The 20,198-nt window shown below is 41.2% G+C and overlaps 2 protein-coding genes across 4 annotated transcripts; both read right to left on the minus strand.

The window, feature by feature from the left end:
- Positions 1-1,097: 1,097 nt before the first annotated feature.
- On the minus strand, positions 1,098-12,396 carry RB195_018166 (uncharacterized protein; the record flags this gene model as incomplete). Of its 3 annotated transcripts, XM_064185484.1 has the most annotated exons (13): positions 1,098-1,181; positions 1,243-1,419; positions 1,485-1,623; positions 1,890-2,056; positions 2,115-2,196; positions 2,250-2,323; positions 2,371-2,504; positions 9,517-9,600; positions 9,768-9,840; positions 9,899-10,075; positions 10,342-10,510; positions 10,849-10,981; positions 12,372-12,396. In XM_064185484.1, the coding sequence occupies 13 exons, from the start codon at positions 12,394-12,396 to the stop codon at positions 1,098-1,100; spliced, it is 1,518 nt and encodes a 505-aa protein (XP_064041364.1). The 3 variants fall into 3 exon arrangements, with proteins under 3 accessions (XP_064041364.1, XP_013303432.2, XP_064041365.1); XM_013447978.2 differs by lacking the exons at positions 9,768-9,840; positions 9,899-10,075; positions 10,342-10,510; positions 10,849-10,981; positions 12,372-12,396 and having other exon boundaries at positions 9,517-9,544; XM_064185483.1 differs by lacking the exons at positions 1,098-1,181; positions 1,243-1,419; positions 1,485-1,623; ... (3 more) ...; positions 2,371-2,504; positions 9,517-9,600 and having other exon boundaries at positions 9,619-9,840.
- Positions 12,397-12,595: 199 nt separating this feature from the next.
- Positions 12,596-20,193, minus strand: RB195_018167 (uncharacterized protein; the record flags this gene model as incomplete). Its single annotated transcript, XM_064185485.1, has 7 exons — positions 12,596-12,602; positions 12,674-12,810; positions 18,345-18,500; positions 18,995-19,073; positions 19,778-19,864; positions 19,930-20,025; positions 20,090-20,193. 7 exons carry the CDS (start codon positions 20,191-20,193, stop codon positions 12,596-12,598), a joined length of 666 nt encoding a protein of 221 aa, XP_064041366.1.
- Between the last annotated feature and the right edge of the window lie 5 nt (positions 20,194-20,198).

Here is a 20,198-nt window from a genome sequence, read left to right on the forward strand (position 1 = left end):
CAAAAGTTCCTTAGTTGCGTTGTTTCCCACTTGTGCGAAAAAATGCAAAAGCAAAGTGCCAGCAGTGATAAGGTATTTTTGAAATCAACTACTTATCTCCGACAGAGATTAATGCGGATTCATTACATATTGAGGAAGTCTGCTTTTTCATTCACAACAGTTATAACTTAGACTTCAAACGCGATCGTACGAACACTCAAAATGCTGAATGTTGCAGAAGTTTGAGATCTGTAATACTAAACGTCTAGACATTATGACTGACCATTAATTGAAAATGACGAAGGTAGATGAGACTGAATATCGAAAGAAAGGCACATTGTACTTCAACCGAAATTTCATCGAGAGAGTTGTCGGTAAAGTAGTGGGCTTTTGTGTCCGTATGAAACAATTTTGTGCTCATGATCGCTGTATCCATGTAAGGTCCAACGCAAAAGACATTTCACGGTTCCTTCGGACTTCAAAAAAAGGAATGGCGACATTACATTGTAATGCTCTACTGTATATACCTCGTGAAGAGGTTAAAACTCTTAGAATGAATATGGTACATTATTATTTATTTCTTTGTATTCAATTCAACATTTCACAAGAACCAAAAGTCCGAGTAAGGATCAAACTCAGAAGGAATCGCAGCGAAGAACGCCCATTTTTGCACAGTTGGACGATATTATCTGCAAAGAAATGATCCAAGCATAGCCAGAGGTTGCATACATGCTCGTATTTCGAAGTGATTGGTAAAGTCGAGTCAAAACGACAGTAATCTCCGTACAATTGGTTAAACGGTTGCCCTCTAAGTTGCGCGGAGCGATTGATCATAACCGTTACCCCCACACCACCAATGCGAGAGCAACCGCTTCTGCAGCTGCACTAAGCTTCAGGTCATTCTGATCCCACTATATTCTGCGAACTCTACGCAACGGCTGCGAATGATGCGTTCTTCCGAGGAATGTGTTGAATTCGCTCGCTGTCACATACTTTATTGGAGATCCGTCGATGCAAACATGGTCCAAAAGAACCTCCAATAATATGAATCCAATAATACCGAGAAATAGGAGAGAGCTATCTCTAATACGGTTAATGCAGTCCACGAGCTCTCATCTTTAAGGGGTTTTCTCTTTTGGAGACAAATGCTTGGCAGCTTCTCTATCGCTGTCGTCAGGAGGATCCATAAGTTCCCAGTACACCTTCAACAAAATAAAAATTTAACTGCACCACTTTTTCCCATACGAGTTGAAAACAAAGAACCTTAACGGTTCTTTTCAAGGACCAGATTCTTTTCCAGATGTCAGAGTCTGCAATCGGTTTGTGCAATGAATTTCGCCAACCATTCCGATGCCATATTGGAAGCCAGTTCTCTGCTGATAGCACTAACCGCACGGAGTCGGTTCGAATAACGAGATCGTGAAGACCCAAGGAAGATGCCTTGAGCAGTTACTTACAAGAAAGATAAGTAAAAAGGCATGAATAAGAGTTTAAAGAAAACACACCTTTTCAAGAACGTCTAGGAGGTAATGGTAGACTCTCTTTTCCACTCTAACTACGTTTTCATGGAACTTTCCATTCGATTCCCAGACGAAACCGCTGTGGAAGTTCGTTCCATTCTTGAAGATTCTTACTTTTTGCATGCTAAAGGATATGGCTGATTATCATCTATCACTTATTGAAGTCTAGTTAGAGCAAGTGATTCAAATGATATGGTATTGATTGTTGAAGGTGAATTCGTCGTAAGAACGAAATGGAAGTTATCAACGCCAAATGATTAATTCTATATTATACTCAATGACACTCTTGATATAGGGACCACGTACTAATTAAAGGAATCTACAAAGAGTCGTGTTTAGAATGAATAATCACGTATATTATAAAAACAACGTAACGTATTGATAAAGTACCAGGAGTCGTCCAACGAATTTTTCTCGACGAGCAGCTCTGATATGTCTCTGTTGTATTCCGAACGATCTTTGCCTACAATGGGTAGATCGATGGATTCGAAACACTTATCAATGGCCGATGACCACTCCACGCTATCCTTCTCAGGGGTTTGGTAGCGAAAACGAACCTTAAAAAGCAAACGAAAGTGATTTCAATGAACAACGCTTGACAATAACGAGAACAACCTCAGTGCCAGCGTGGACAAGGTCTCGGATGCGATCGTAGAGAAATTTGTTAGAGACTGGGGATCCATTTGCTTTCAACCATCTTTAAAATATATTCTCATACGAACCATAAACTGCACCAAGGTGAAAACTTACCCATTTCTCCAACTAAGAATGAAAACCTGCGAGTCAGTTACCACAACAATGCGAGGCAAACAGTTGTCAACAGCCTTGAAGTCCAATTCAAGACAAGAATACGAGAACAGGAAATACTTACTTGCTTGAGCGCTTCTTCAATGGCAGCCAACTGCGCTCGAAAAAGAGTTGCTGGTACCATTGCCAAACGTTGCATTGTATCACATCCATATCGCTTATCCGACCATACTGTAGCAAAGGACGCGGCAGTAAATCCTGTGAGAGACTTTTAAATTCAGAGGTTATATTTATCGGTAATATTGAAGAGATCTACGAAATGTAAACAAGGCATCGTAATATATAGATATTTAATACCGGCGCGGGTAGATGGCCTCTCGCACTAACAGTGCTATTTTTAGCATAGGTACTAATGCGAGAAAGGAAATTTACAAATACTCAAAGACCAAATCACAGATACTGATAACAAATTATCATGATTATGATTATGATAATTATCAGTATCTGTGAGACTAAGCTCGTTATTATATATCATTATCGTGATCATGATCATGATCATGATACATAATAACGAGCTTAGTTTAGAACGTTATCTTTATCAGTAGGATGATGTCTTTCACGTCATTTTATGTTAAAACATTATTCTGTGATAGATATTGGGGGAAATCAGGAAGAATACCCATACTTCGAGTAATGCTTTCAAATTGTACCTATATTATTCTGGCATCGAAGGAGTGTTTGTAGCTGATGGTCGAATATTCTCCAAATGTAGAATTGACGCGTTTAAAAGAATAACTCCGTAATCTTTCGCCCTAATTTATAATATAAAGAAGAGAAGGAAAGCGTTGTTTAAAAAAAACGCAAATCTAATTTTACAGGGAACACCACTACTATTAACTTTCATTGATCAGTGAAGGGGAACGAAGCTAAAACGACCGAAATTCTGAAGTCCGGCTTTAGCCGGACATTCAGACTTTTATATAATAACGAGCTTAGTCCGTGTGTGTAGGTATGTCACGAAAATCGAAAAAGGGGATGCGACGGGTCCATCCGGCGTCAGATAGCTATAAAATGAGTTGCGACGGATCCCGCAGCGTCGGATTGGCGCGCCGGCGTCAGATACCTATAGAAGAGGCTGCGACGGGTATCGCAGCGTCTTATTGGTGCGCAATAACTTCGCGTGCATGACGCAAAAGATAGATAGCTGCAGCCGTACCCATGGCCACTGGGCGCGTTGATTTTCACTTTCATGACTCCTCCGCGTATCTATTTCTTTGTTCGTTCGCCTCAAGCTTGTAGCATGTCGTTCTCAAAAGTGGAAATACGCGTGCAAACGGCTGCTTAAATAGTAGCAAAATGTTTACGACGTGGAACGTTATCTTTATCAGTAGGATGATGTCTTTCACGTCATTTTATGCCAAAACATCATTCTTTGATAACTGTTCATAGAAAACAGGAGGGAAACCCATATGTCGTGTGATAGTTCTAAATTTTGTGTATAATATTGATAAGGAGTGTTTGAAACTGAAGTTCAAATGTTCTCCAAGTATAGAAATGACGCGTGTGGAAAGAAGACTATGAAGTCTTTCGCCTAAAGGAAAGCGTTGTTAGGAAATCATGTCCCTAATTGTACAGAATATGCTACGACTATTAATTTTCATTGAAAAGTAAAGGCGGGCGAAGCGAACAACACAGAAAGTCTGAAGTCCGACTTTAGCCGGGCGTTCAGGGTGGTCATTAGAAAATCGAGAAGTTTTGAAGTTACTTGGAATACAAGTTGTGAGTAACGCATGAAAAAGATCGGGTAAAATGTATTTGTGGGCCACCCTGTGGCGCCCTTATTTCTTGAAGTAAATAACTAAGTCAGTCGGGGCCCTAAGACCTAAACATGAGCCTTAGAGGATATATGCCATGTAAGCTAAATTTACTAAGAGAGAAAGGTAAGATAGAGTGTCCAGAAATGGGCACCACTGAATACCTACCTCCTCACAACCCCCCCCCTTACATATGATTTGGCATGTTCCCAACTTCCACACAACAGAAACATTAGGTGAAATAGAAAGTTGAAAGACTAACCATCTAGATCAAATATCATCATGATCATGATATATAATAACGGGCTTATTCTGTCACGTGTGTCTGTCTGTCTGTGTGTGTGTCAGTCACGAAATTCAAAAAGGGGGGTGCGACGAGTCCACCGGCGTCAAGTTGGTGCCTCGACGCTAGAAAGCTATAAAATGGGGTGCGACGGGTCCACCGGCGTCAGATACCTATAGAAGGATGTGCGACGCGTGCACCGGCGCCAGATACCTGTAGAAGAGGGTGCGACGGGTCCACCGGCGCTAGATACCTATGGAAGGGGGTGCGACGGGTCCACCGGCGTCAGATTGGTGCGCCGACGCCAGATGTCTATAAGAGCAGGTGCGGCGGGTCCACCGGCGTCAGATACCTATAGAAGCGGGTGCGACGGGTCCACCGGCGCCAGATACCCATAGAAGCAGGTCCGACGGGTCCACCGGCGTCAAATATCTATAGAAGGGGGTGCGACGGGTCCACCGGCGTCAAATATCTATAGAAGGGGGTGCGACGGGTCCACCGGCGTCAGATTGGTGCGCCAGTGCCAGATGTCTATAAGAGCAGGTGCGGCGGGTCCACCGCCGTCAGATACCTATACAAGGGGGTGCGACGGGTCCACCGGCGTCGGATTGGTGTGCCGGCGCCAGAAGGCTATAAAATGATGTAAGACGGGTCCACCGGCGTCGAAATTGTGCGTGATAACTTCGTGTGCAAAACGGAAGAGATAGATGGCCGCTGCCGTTTCATAGCCGTTGCGACTGGGCGCTTTACTTTTCACCTTTACGACACCTCCGTATGCCTATTTCCTTCTTCGTTCGCCTCAAGTTGGTAACATACCGTTCTCAGAAAGTGGAAATCCGCATGCAAACGGCTGCTTAAATAGTAGCAAGATGTTTATGTGATCTGACGTGGAACGTTATCTTTATCGGTAGGAAGATACCTTTCACGTCATTTTATGCTTAAACATCCTTCTCTGATAATTGTTTGAGGAAAACAGGAGGAAAACCCTTATTTCGCGTGATACTTTTAAACTTTGTCTAGAATATATTGGTATGGGTGTTTGAAGCTGAAGTTCGAATGTTCTCCAAATGTAGAAATGACGCGTGTGGAAAGAAAACTGTGAGATCTTTCGCTTTTATTAGAATATAAAAAAGGAAGAAAGATTGTTGGAGATACACAAGTCCAATTTCATAGAAAACTGCACTAATATTAATTTTCGTTGATCAGTGAAGGCGAGCGAAGCAAACAGTACAGAAAGTCTAAAGTCCGGCTTTAGCCGGACGTTCAGACTGGTTAATAATATCCTCAAGTACACTCCCAGACTGTTTCCGTCGCACCCCAGACTTTGATTTTCTAGATTTTGAGATCCGTGGTTTGAGTGGTAAATTTGTGAAGGAAGTGTAGAGAGGACGATAAGATCGATGGTACGCGATAGGTATCATACGCGAACTGTACGTACTCGTGCCATCGCCAGTTACCCCCAAGGATCAAATTTATATCATGCTCCATTTTTTCGTTTTCCACAGTTGTCTCGAAAATTTAGTCGCACACTCTATCTCGGAATTCCGACTGCATCGTCAGACAAGCAAAAAGATGTTATAAAAACCGAGTACAGAACTGACTAAGCATTGTATTTGATATATAACCAATGAAGTATGACGATTTCCTCAACATCACCGCACATTGTCCCAACGACAAAAAAGCGTCCGACGGCATCGTCAGAAACTGTCGCCAACGTATTATAATAATACAAATCTACACAAAATGCAAACTTAAGGAAAACACGGACACCATTCCAAAGTGTAGAAAGAAACGACGACAGATGGACTTGTAGCACGTCAGCATAAATTACAAGAGATTCCACAATGACATGGTTAACGTGTTTGTGGCACTGCAAAACCGCACTGTGAGAAATTAATTGGAGCAGTTAATTGTTGACTTCACTTTACTCCACTTTTCACTGCTTCCAAACTTAGATACGGTTCAAAGTTTACGCTCTTTACGTAGAATATCTTAGTAAGCAACGTTTATCATATTCTACATTATGTATTCTATCAGACTGAACGTCCCGCTAAAGCCGGACTTCAGACTTTCTGTGGTGTTCGCCTCGCTCTTTTTAGTGATCAACAAAAATCAATACTAATGCCGTTTTCTGTAAAATTAGACTTGTGTACCTCTAACAATCTTTCTTCATGCTTTTTTTTATTATAAATAAGGGCAAAAGATTTCATAGTTTTCTTTCTAACCGTGTCAGTTCTACATTTGAGGAATATTCAAACTTCAGCTTCAAACGCTCCGTTGATACCAATATAATGTAGACACAATTTGAAAGTATTTCCCAAAATTTGGGTTTTCCTCCTGTTTCCCTCCGAGAGTTATCAATGAATGATGTTTTAGCACAAAATGACGTGAAATACTTTATCCTACTGATAAAGATAACGTTCTACGTCAGATCATCGCGCCGTCTTCTACAGATATCTGGCTCCGGATATCTGTAGAAGACGGTGCGACGGGTCCGCGGGAGCACCAATCTGACTCCCGCGGATAAAGATAACGTTCTACGCCAGATCATGTAAACTGTTGGCTACTATTTAAGCAGCCGTTTGCATGGATGTTTTCACTTTCTGAGGAAGGCATGCTACCAACTTGAGGCGAACGAAGAACGAAACAGACACGAGGAGGGGTCATAAATGTGAAAGGCAACGCGCCCAGTGGCCAAGGCTACGAAACATCCCATTTACCTTTTGCGACATGTACATGAAGTTAGAGCCTTCGAATTTCAAGGGCGTGGCGATGGTTCGGTCCTCATCGGAGTAGGAATTTTGCATCAATATGGAGTATTTTCGTGACACACAGACACACACACACACCTAGCACTCCTAACTGGGCAGATCTGAGGAGGGCTTATTTCCAACTTAGCCCAAAAAAAAAGAAAAAAGAAAAATACGACCCAAAAAAAAAGCTTACGGCACCTCGGAAACCGAAAAATGTCTAAGTATGTGAGTATAGTTAAAGCGGCATCCATAGAACCATCCAACCAACAAATTTCATGAAAGTAAGATTTAAATGCTGTATCAATCGAATGATCTATCTATCTATCTATGCTCGAATTTCTATTTTTGTAGTGCCTGCCTCAGCTAAGTTGAGTATCGGACGCATACGCAGACGCGGACTGAGTGCGTCATTATATAGCACGATAGCACGGAACTGGCACAGACGTAATAATTCTGTTTACAAACTAACCATCCATCTAGTAATACAAAAGTAATGAAATTGTCCAGATTGTCGCCTATCAAACGGTTCGCTAAGCCTTGTTAGTATTTTCTCGAAGTTCTGCATCCGATCGTATCGGAAAATCCATTGTTGAAGACTTTTCTCAGCATCAAATAAAGAAAAAGCGTGCAAACTCAAGAACAAAGTTTTCATGGCATCCGTTCTAATGACAGCTGATAGACAATAACGGTATTCGTTGAGATATAAAATGTAGAACAAAAGAACCGCCGACCTCATGGGTCCCTTTAATAAGTATGAATGTTGTTCCTATTCCTGAGAGAGAGGAAGGCACTGGGCAGGTTTTGTACGCGATCGAGAAAAGTGTAAGAACTGTTCGCGCCCGCTCAAGTAAATCGAAAAATAACGGAGTAACCGCTTCGATTGATGAAATCAATAAGAGATACCAGATCCTGAGTGCAACTGTGTGAAATTCAAAAGAAGTTCAAGCGAATCTCAAGAGATAAGCGATTAGAAGCAGCTCCATAAATAGTTAAGTTATTGTGCACATAAGTATGCACGAAGTAACCACGAGACGCACTAAGTCGAGTCCAACGTAATCCAAGAACTTTTTGTATAAAAGATAATAGCGATTATAGAAGTGTGCTACACTGGTTAAAGGCATCACCCCACGAATGTGAGGTGGTACGGATTTCAGGTGGAGTATTCGTGTACGGGGTCGTAGATTATGGAGAGAGGGGTGATTCTGTCGATTTCTCCTTGTATCAGTGGGAACGGACAACCCCGGCACGCTGTTTCTTACGAGTCGAGTCGTGTTCAAATGCAGCGCGCCACCCTTGTACCGTCCCTCGCTTGCGATTCGCCAGAATGGGATTTCGCAAATCGCAGGCGGTGGGGGTTGGGCGAAGTGCAAACGTTGCGCATTGCAACATAAGCAGTCATAAGAAACCGCATACCGGAGTCATCCGTTTCCACTGATACAGGAAGAAACGGACGGAATCACTCTCTTCCACACAATCAACGGCCCCGTATAAGCATAACCCACCTGAAACACGTACCAGCCCAAATTCGTGGGGTGATGCCTTTAACTGCGCCTGTTAACTAACTGTTAACTATATTTGCAATTATTAAACTATTAACTGTTAACTATATTTGCAGCCAGCAGGAAACGGGTGCGTATCGTTAGGTACCCGCAGCCTCCGCGACCACCTATCCTTAGGAGAAATGACTGGCAACGGCTATCAATTGCGCTGCGCAGCAGTTAATAGCGTCAGCAGAGCATCACGCTGCGTTTGCCCTACGCCCCGAACATCACATCGTCCATCTTGGGCCTTCATCGTCTAACGAGGTGCAAAATATGCACGCTACCTCTGGTATTGTTTCTGTACGGAGTATGGATCGCTTACGTATAGAGATACATCGTACGATTGCACAAAAAAATCCCAGAAATAGGAAATAATAGGGTTTTATTTGTGTTAAACAAACAAATCGAAACTTTCCAAATTATTGCAGTATCTTACGTGCACTAAATACTCTGTATAAATACAAATATATCTATATATTCTATATAGTTTTTTCAATCACAAATCTACGTCTTCCAACGATCAGCGTCTCGTTTTTACACCTCTTAGCATTTATTTTGAAACGTTTTCAGCTTCATTCAGTTTTCTGATGTTGTTTTGTTCTTGTACAAATCTTCTACGTTTTTGCTTCATTTTTCACTTTCTACGTTGCTACGTTATTATCTTTTTGTTCTTTGTATCCTCCTAGAAGCCAACTCTACCAAGTAATTGCAGTAGAAACACGGCACATGGTCTCAGTGATGTGGTGATGGATGGGCGTAGCTTAGTGATATCACAACTAGCGTAAGATATGCGTACTCTTGTCTACCGACACCCTCTTCTGCAAGAAATTATTCGGCTGCGGGTACTTAACGATCGCCCCCAGCAGGGAACCCACTAACCGTTTCTGGTTGATTTGAACATAGCCATAGTGTAGACGTTAGGCCAGTCTTCAGAGGATGTACTCGGCGTTCTTCCGTCCGCGTCTATTTCGTCGCCAATATTCACGCCAGTGCATGAAACAGAAAACGTTTTGGGAAAGAACGAACACGCTTTCTTCCTCTCGTTTTCCAGGAAGATAAATGCTCATTTATTTCGAAACAATTATTACAGATGAGTCCTTCCGAAGACTGTGATTTCGACCTAAAAGTACCATCTTCCAGAATATTCGCCATAACGTAGTTTGGCTTTCTGTCCATTACTGCTGGTCTATGTCTAAAGGAGACCTAAAAGGAGCAACAATAAGGAAATCCCCGAGAAAATTTGGATAGCGAAAAAAACTACATTCATGTCTTTGGTCAGTTCGTACAACTCCTTCAAAAGGACAGCATTCTTCATCTTCCACCCGCTAAAGGAGTGAAAATCTCTCGCCGCGTATGTCTTCAACTTGTTACGGAAACCAGGCGGGCAGTTAAAATCTGTATACACGACCAATTTCTGACCATTGTCATCTTTCTTGGCCTGGAAATATTCATACATGGAAAACAGAAAATCATACATGTTTGTGTTGCAACTATCTGAAGACTAGGGCAGTTGCGTAGGTGGCTGCGTTCAAAGTAGCACGCTGAAGCTGCGGTCGGGGTGGTAACCTTTGTCTGTTGTCGGACTGCAGAGACGACTAAAGATCCCATCTCGGTCACAGGCACTTACGTAACTGCACCAACCTTCACGTCGTTTCGTTTTCTTACATCTTAACAATTCGCACTATTCCATAAATTTTAACCCACAACGCGGACAGCGTCTATCATAGCCATTAGCATAGCAGCCACATGCGTTATACCAGGGATTTCACATATCGAATTGTTGGGGTTATCCCTACCCCAGTACACACCATATTTAGACACGCGACCGGCAGCTGTCTTGAAGGAGTATCCCGTAGTACACACTTCGCGAACGCTGAAAGTAATAAAGTAGAAATAGTTTCGTTTCGAGAATTTCTTGAGTCTACCCAACTCAAAAACATGGAAATTTGATAAGGCAATGTCGATCACAAACTGATCTCTGGTTGCATTCAAAGTGCCGAATAGAAATATCCTCACTGCGAGAAGGTGAACATTTCTTTTTTAACATCTCGTTTAGTAACTCTTTTACATACTTTAGATCTCATTGGTAATTGCGGTTTTACAGTTTTTACGACTGCAGCAGACAACGAATTACCTGTATCCCTCTCATACTAGTCAACGGAAACGGAAGACGCTTGTTTGTTTCGAGATGAAATCAGCGATTGAACTCACTCGTGAGTTGATTGCGAAGCGGTCGACTGACTATAAGAATACTCTGTCAAAATAATTAATTGCGGCCGTCGACGAAATTGGAGCAATGGTCGAGCTGCTGCTCTCATTGTTAAGGGATTCCAGCGCCAACAATCTGAAATCATATGTGATGTGTAAGGCGTTTTTTTTTAGAACAGATGAACGGAAGGAACTAGAAAAGTCCGTGGACACATGCTAAGTAGGGAAGACAGAGGAGAGCAGGAAAGAACAAAGAGAAAGCAGAAGCTGATTCACGATTATCAAATGGTCCTCATGCTTAGAATAATCAACTACTCCTAAATTGTGCTTAAGCACGGAAATTTCGCTTTTCTCCAAATTCTTCTGTAAAATTACATTTAACCAAGAGAAGTAGCTAATATAGTAGCTAATATGTGGGTCCCATCTCTATGCCAACTCAGCCATTTTGCTAGTGTTTTCTTAAGTGCGGGCCAGATATGTCGCCAACTTTCTTGCCATACACGAAATTCTGAGCGCATTCGGTAGGTCACTATTGCCCGTTCTTGCATTATTACTGTGTTCTCAGACCGGACAAAAACTTTGATCTCTCTCATCATAGCAAGTGTATTTCTGAAGATAGTGCTGCAGTTGAAGAGAGGCAAACCTGTCCTTCCGCATACTTTTTTCTCGTTATGAAGAAGGGAACTTAATACAGCATTGCAGGTATGATAACCTCTAACGTGTTCCTAAGCAGAAAAGCAAGATTTTTACTCCGGTTTTATCGCCAAAACTTTGATCTACTCAAGTTTCATACAAAGAATGTGAAGACACTAAAAGAAGGGGATCATTATTCCAGAAATCATTTGGGTGCAGATGTGAAATAATCCACATTTGCACCCCGAATATCCGAGAGAAAGAGATTCTTGATTTGCGAATTTGGATAATTTGAAGCGCTAAGTACGGATAGCTCATCAGTACTATTCGAATGCCGTCCTTATGGTCACAGCATAGAGCAGCCGCCTCGCTTGGAGACAGACCGCGAAAACATTAACTTCTACTTTCTTTTACTTTTTTTTTTAACGTAGTGTTTGAATGCGATTGGCAAAGCCTTCCACGTCATCTTTCCTATTATTTCATACAAATTTGCGTATTTGCATACAGAAAATCCGAATAATCTACGATGTTTTCAATGAACTAATCTACGAAAAATAAAGTATCAACAAACCAATAAAATCGACGCCCTTCTGCAAAATAATTATCATTTTCGTAAGAAGTATTCTCTTACAACTTACCAACTATAGGTGTACGTGTATTTGTTCTTCAGAAAAGGCTAGAAAATCAGAAGTTGATTAGTCGATATCTCTGCGTAAAATTACTTCTATTCGTCGTTTCGAGCGCGTACGCAAATGCACCATGCTTCATGTAATTTTGACCCGACTATAGAGTGCAAAAACACCCACTAGCAAGCATCCACTACATCTATTAGGAAGAAGGAAGGAAAGACTAGTGCGAATAATAGTGCAAAATCCGAAAGAAAATGGACTTACAAGAATAACGGAGAACACTGGTCATCAGTCAACGAGGATTGGAATAAGAATTTTCTGATCTATTCGTTGAATAAGCACAATGAGAACAACATCGAAAAGCAGTTACCAGTTTCTACATCGAATCATTCGAACAACCCAAAGCCATCAAATGAGAAAGTATGTCTATCTGCATTCATAGACCGATGGATCATCAGAACATAAATAAACAAATATCTGAGTGGAAATCACGTTCTGGAAAATTATTAACAACTCATGTAGCATTTATTGAAATTCTGACTGAAAAATATGCAAATATGCATTACATTCGGACAAGTTCATTGGAATGCCGTTCTCTAAAAAGATTTTCAGAGCATAAAGAAACATTCTTCCGACTCGTAGCCTCCTCTAGTGTCACATGGAGTTTTTTCAATGCATCACCGTCCAAAACATGAAGTTTTGCCTAAAATGTAAATTAAGCAAAAAAAAAAAAACTCCAAGCAAAAAAGCACAATACTGAAAAAACACGCAGTCGTCAAATCACCCTGAATCAGCCGTCACCAGAAGGGCGGTGGTGTATAGTAGTGTTTCTAGTTTTCCACCTAACTCACGATACGGTGACCTGACAGCCTTTAGTTAACTGCTCTACTTCAATTAAACATCTTGACGCTAACGAATTTTGCGCACTGATTTAAATCCAAGATTTTCACTGTTCTGCTTGTCTTTCTTAGTTCTGCGAAGAGCAACTGATATATTGCTGTGAGGAATAATCGATGAATGAATCGCTATGACACGGCATGCAATTGCATTTTAAGAGATCCTACCCCCTCCAGAAAACTGTCCCACAAAACATGGCATTGGGAAGGATGCAGAAGCTTGATAGCTTGATACATAGGTTTCCTTGAGATTGTACCTGATTAGCCCTTTACACTCCAGCCTATTCATGCACATGGAACACCAGCAACTCAAGCGCTTTTTCTCTTCAGATGCTACCCTAACCCCAAGTCACATATTCTATGAAACAGAAAATACAGTTATTGCGATACTATTTATTTGTTGTAAACACCATAACTAGCTAATTTTACTTTATAAAATGGTAACAAAATATTCTTTTATTCTGGAACTCTCGGAGTGTGATATTTTTGAAACCAGTCTCTTATATGGATTCGAGACTTTCCACAACAAGTATCACAAAACTCTCTAGTATCGCGTTGTTTTCCCTTTTCTTATCTGTTTGATACGAATTTTATTCTCTTTTTTTTCCTTTCCATAATATGTTGAGTGAAGAAGATGAAGATAAAAAAAAGTAAAAAAGATGCAGAAAACTGCACCGCATCTTTTTTACTTTTTTTATCTGAAAGAGAGGGAGAGACGAATCTTATTCTTTTTATCCGAAAGTGCTGAAATAAGCTAAACAAGCGTGTCGCCGTTACGGTGACAATGGATATAACTACATATTTTCAATGTCGCGTGTGCTGCGGCAACGCAGCGCAAAGGGTTAGAAGATATGTTCGATCCAAAGTATATGTAATCTTGAACACAGCTTACAAAAACAGAGTGAGTATACTCAGAAGGGGTTTTCAAAATTTGATCTGGGTCACCCCTAAAGGTTTGGAAGGAGGCATCTTCTTCCTGCTTGCGAAACGCCCATGTTTCTGATACGTAATTCAAAGCAGGAAGAACGGTGGTCTTGAATAGGTGAGCACGGAGCCGGATGTTCTTTATCCTCTTCACTACATCCTCGATGCTCTTGAATGCTCCCCAAGCCGCTTGTTTCCTTCTGCTCAGCTCGGAGGTCAGGTCGTCCATCAGATTGATTTCCCGACCTAGATATACATAGCTGGAGCATTCGGATACGTTCGTTCCGTTGAGCGTGAATGGAGCATCAAAAACCCATCCGTTCTTCATAAACATAGTCTTATCTAGGTTCAGCTGAAGACCGATCTTTTTATACGTTTCATCAAATTCGGCCAGCATCCGTTTCGCCTGATTGATGCTTGTTGTTATAAAAACGATGTCATCAGCCATCAATCATGTCATGTCAAGGAAGATGGTGTAAATGCCGGTCGCCAACTTTCACTCTGTCGTGAAGTTGCTATACAACTCACGAAGTACCTTCATATCTGGAGTAAAGATGCCATGGTTGTCCAATGCCTCCAAGACCGCCGAGTCTCAAGTGAATCAAAGGCTTTTTTCAAGACAATGAAAGTAAGACACAGACGCATAATGTACTCCCGCGATACTTCTATCTTGAAACGGTGTGTCTGTGGTCAGTCGTCCTGAACCCTTTTCGGAACCCAGCTTGCTAGCATGGCTGTCCTTCATCTTTTGTTCTATCCTGTTTGGGATTACTCTTGTGAAAGGCGTCTCTTGGTGGTTTTGAAACTCTTCGCTTTCCTCGTACAGTCGTGAAGATGTTCTACAAGTCGTTCATATTCGTCGTCGATGTCGTCCATGACGGTATCTTCCCAAATGCCGACAAGCGAAGCGAAGAGGAGCTCCCAGTCGATGATAGTTCTGGGAGTTCGCTTAGTGAACTTCGCGGCTTTTTACCCTCTCCGAATGAAAGAAAATCTTCCTCAAACAAGGCGATGGTCCGATCCCGTATAAAACTTTGGTACAACAACGACATCCATCAGGCAAAACCTTTTACTGACGATGGTGTGGTCAATTTCATTATGGGAGGGCTTCTGGAATTGCGAGTTCCGATGGGTGGTCTTAGTCGTCATGATGAACTCGGAAAGCCTCTCTCCCTGCTCATTCCATTGAAGCCCGTGGGTTCCGATGTGAAGTTCTCCAGGCGTTCTTCTGGGGCCAATTTAGGCGTTGAAATCACTAATTATGACCTTGTAGCAGGTATGGTCTTCTCTGTAGAACTCTTCCAGGTCCATATAGAAAGCTCCAACTTCTTTTGTTCGAAAGAGTCGATGTTTACTGCCATATTCGTGTTGACGAGGACACCAACGCCACCAATTCCTCCACTGTCGCATGTTCCTAAGAACAGCCCTTCTCCAGTGTCATACACGGCGTACAGTGGGCGGCGTCGCCTCGTCTCGGTCAGTCCGATGACGTCGTACTCAAACTTCCTGGCTTGCATCATCAGATCTTCGGCCGCGTCTGATGCAAGTGTTCGGGCGTTATAAGTACAGATCGCCATCCTAGTCCTTTTCCGTTTCGGTAGCCTACATGACTCCTGCAACCCCGTTTTTGCTGGCGCTATCGTAACAGGGTTACCTCTGGAATCAAAACTCTTTTCTATTGCTGTGTTTTGCAAAAAAATTTAAAACCCATGGGCAGGTTGCAAGCCTCTATTCCCAAGAGCTTTGGGAGAACGTTGCGCTCTCCCTGAGTGGACAGGTGGAGCTTATTTGTTGAAGGCGACTCCAAACAGCCTCCCAGTCTCTTGATTGTAGGCGTTTTCCCGGAACGACGTGCGGGATACGGTGGTATTATAGCCGATCCTGACTCAGCAGAAACAAGGAGTCCATCCTCTGAATCCACCTGCGTATTAGGGTAGGCACAAGATCGCTTTTGGTCCGCGATTAGCCCCCTATCCGCCACCTGGGGACGCGCCACGTAACCTCGCAACTAACCGACTGTATTCCCTCTAACGAAGGAGATCCGTGGACAGGATTTCTAGGAGTGAGAAAACTAAGCAGTGCAAGGTGAGTTTTTTTATCTAGTAAGAGTGAGCAGCAGGGTGAAGCGTGCGTTGAGAATTTCTCAACAGAGAGTGTCGAACCAAGAGGGAGTTGTAAGGCTTCTCAACAGAGGAGAAGAAAATGAAGAGAGCAAGGAGAAAAAGAAGAGGGGATTGTCGATTTCAAAGAAACTCATATTAAGGGATGCAAAATGTTAGAAAAATAGACGACGTGAAATATTTTCTTAAAGATTTAACTGATATAGTACCTCACACCTTTTGGTCCGGGACTAATTTGGGAAAAAATTAAATGAAGGACATCTAGATTAGGATAAATGCGGGGGATCATGAGTACGAAGGCAAAAAAAGAGTGTAAATTATACAATGCGTTCCGAAGGAAGCCTTGCGGCGTTGCCTTTAAGTTGTTTTTTTTAATTTCACCAAGAAAATGGAAAGTATTGAGTATGAGAGAAGGCATCAAAGAGTCAGTATCCGGTACACATAGTAGAAGCTGGTTAGGGCTAATACCCCATAACAGTCGATGGTGCAGCGAAATGTGTCATCGTTTTTACTCTGACTGTCAGGGATCAACACCTGACGAAAGTGGGACTTTTGCATTTAATGCACGAGAGTTAAAAGGGCACATTTCTCATCCGACACTGATGAATGTATTATTATCATTCAAATAAGCAATTTCGATGCTGTTACAGGGTGAAAAAGGACATCTACAGGCGTAATTAGGGATAAAATTAGTACAAAGTTGGCTCTACAAGTTTCTGAACATCGACGTTCAAAGTGAATTCCATGCAATTAAGCTGGCTGCGATTTGTAGCGAGATATTTCTTCCTTATTCCTAGAAAGGTTGGTGCTTCCAGTTTTTTTTTTTTTTTGAAACCTATTTGAGAAAGATTCTAAATTTTGCTTCAAATTTCCGAGTTTTTCTCAAATAGCTTTTGAGAAAACCATAGCACCAACAGAGACCAATATTTGCAGTCAAAGGTTTTCCTCGATGCTGTTTCAAAATAAGACACCGAATTTTTCAACCGCGCTACCCGAACCTCGCAGCAGGAGAAGTGCGAAATCTCACGTTTTCGGCAACGCGTCAAAATCAACGCAACGCTGGAAGTATGTTGTAGCGGAAGATTATTGCTATCATTGCTCATTTTTACTTTCTTCCAGACAGTTTTCGTTCTCTGAAAAGCTAATTGTGAAAAAATTGACAAAAATGCTGAATTTCTCAACTTTTTAACAAAGACATTTTGACTTTTTTGTAGCGCAAATCTTCCTTCACAGAAAGCAGTCACCTTTGTCTTCCTATGTCTCTTCTTTAGCCCTCTTTATTCATATTTATTTCAAGCTACTAAAATCCGGTCAATCCACCAGTAAATTTCCAAACAGGGTCAGCTTCTAATCGCTACAATGACCTCTAAATAATATCTGTATGCGGGGAAAAAGTGCTTTGAATACAATTTCAGAAAAACTGCGGTGAAATATTCTTCTGAGCAATTTTTTCGAATTTGCAAAAATCAAGATTCCGGCGGGGATCGAACTATTCATCGTCTGTAATGATTGTGTGTAGGAAGTAGAAAATAGTGAGAAAATGCTTTTAGAAAGTGACCTACGCCGGTATTAGTTGTTTTTCCATTTCGCAAAAATAGAAAAATTCCGGTGGGTATCGAACTCCCAACCGTTTGTAATCGCTATCAAAAGAAGAAATGTGTCGTCGAATATACGTAGAGAGCTTCATCTTTTCAATGTGTATACATATACACTGACCTACTTCTAATCCTTACAGTGATCAGGCGTCTATATTATATTATATACTTTTTCTTTACTTGTACCACTTTATATTAATATCTATTGTAGCACTAATTGTTAATATTTGCAATATTATTTGATTTATTTATTGAGCTTCCAATTTCATAAAATTCTGTTTATTATAACTATTTTTTCATTGCTGTATGAGCGGCTATACTAGAAAGAATGAGAAGGGGTCGTTTTCTGGATGGTCTTCCATGGAGGGGATCCTTACCAGGAGGGTTTTTCCCAACTACACGCATGACTCTTTTGAGAAGGGTGATCGAATCAAACAGCAAAAATATCACCGGAAGTTACTTTCAAATGCAACTAAAACAACTTCACTAAGATTGAATTAGATGTCTTACCAGAGTAGAATTCGTGAGAACATGCAACGTCAAAATGTTCTTCACACTTCTATATTTCAAACCCGTTTGCCTTTTCTGGGCTATGATAAACACATTATTCGCCATCGCGACTATAAGCGCCAAGCCTAGTTTTTTGTAATGAGAACGAAATGATCAAGTGGGACTCATCAATCAAGTAAATAAGAACAAAACCTGTGTGTCGTGATCTTGTTCACTTATTAAAGTCCTCCTTCTGATGCCTTGGAATAATTTAGTCTCCTTCTTAGGATTAAAGATTCCATTTCCAACTTTCACGACAATTTCGTTTGGTGTATATATTATAACATGGGAAACTCGGTGAAACATCGCCTAAAAAAGTTAAGATAATAATAGAGTAAAAATAAAAAGGAAACAAAAAACAATAGAAGAGCTCCCAAAAATTCGACTGCAATTTGCATTTTGAAATAACAAAGAGTATATTACTTTACTAACTGGTGCGAACAGCATGCTCATGAATTTGCACACAATGCGTGACAGTCTCTAGGAAACTCTAAACAAAATTTTTAAAGAACAATTTCAGCTCACTTTTGTTCCTGCTGGATAGATCAGACTTGATTTTAATCTGTAAAGAAATGATGTGTCTTAATCTTAGTGTGCAGTCACTCTAGTGTGCAGGATAAATTGCAAACTACCAAGTTCCAAGGTCACATGACCGGAAATCATTCAATGGACCAATTATTCGATTTGTAGGCAATGGTAACGCTTCTGTTATATGCTGTTCGTGGAGATGCTTATTGAAATGAGACATTGCAGTATCCTAACATTGTGAACGCAGTTTTTCGACGATTAAATATTGCACTTACACTAAGAATCGCATAAAAGACCGCTTTCACTTGAACCGTATAGAGGCTGTCTTGCGAGTCGAATTCTATGTTAACATCTCTGCAAGGAAATCCTTAAATACAATGTATGTGGAATGTACACGTCTCAATTGATCATGTCACTAGCATAGCTAAAGGGTGTTCGAAACGTTGGTACGAAATTAAAAATGGTATAGAACGCATGAATTTTAATGAAAATTCAATTGTTTAGACAAAGGTTCAATGAGGGTGTTCTATTTTAGTATGAAATATGATATTATCGAGCAGACTTTACAAAACGTCACAGAAAGAAATCACATGTGTCGGATCGTAGGATCTGGCTGAGCGTTCTTGACTGCCCTGCAAAGAGAGCTCAGTACAGAGCCTGTTCCCCCAAATTTCCGTGCACTTTTTCGAATTGCACCACCATAACGATTGAGTATCCACACAATACACGAACACTTCCTATGGTGCTTTCATTTACTTGGTAAAAACTTTTTTCAACACCAAAACATGTAGTTCATTCTCTACATGTGGTGAAATAACCAAAATACAAGAATTTGAGCGAAAAGACGCTACCAGGGTATAAGTATCAAAGATAAGAGACAACGAAAATAAAACCAAGGCTTCTAACCACGATAGGAAAAACTGCGGTTTTTTTGAGTTCGTACAACTTCCTGAACGCCCTATGTAAGAACGAGTTCCTTGTTAGAAGAAGTCCTTGAAATGGCAAATGGGTCATCTAAGAAACACTTGTCTTGGAACAAAACAATATTCAACGAACACCTCTCAGGATTATGCAGCCATCTGATCAATCCATTAGCACTCATATCAAGTTCCGCTTTCCAACCGTGGGTAATCACCACAGGAGCTCTAAAAACGAAACATATTGCATAATTACACAATTTTTACCCATGAAAGCAACACTAGAACCATACGTAGCCCATGGCCGTTCAAAGTGAAGCACTCTAAACTCTTCTGGTGAGATATTTTTCCTTGAAGCCGTCTCCACGAGCCAAGAAAGTGCCTCCTCGCTAAAAATGTGGAAATACTAGTCGTAAATAGATAAGTTAAATAAACGGTAAGATTCAAACACACTAATCGTTTGGGTGTGTCTTAGTGCATCCTTTTCTGACAAGTTTCTGCAAAGGGAGCAACAACTTCAGCATAGTAACTGCTGGTACAGCAAACCGCAATGGCATAGTAT

The sequence above is a fragment of the Necator americanus genome, chromosome II (assembly GCF_031761385.1).
Source record: "Necator americanus strain Aroian chromosome II, whole genome shotgun sequence".
Lineage (NCBI taxonomy): Eukaryota > Metazoa > Nematoda > Chromadorea > Rhabditida > Ancylostomatidae > Necator > Necator americanus.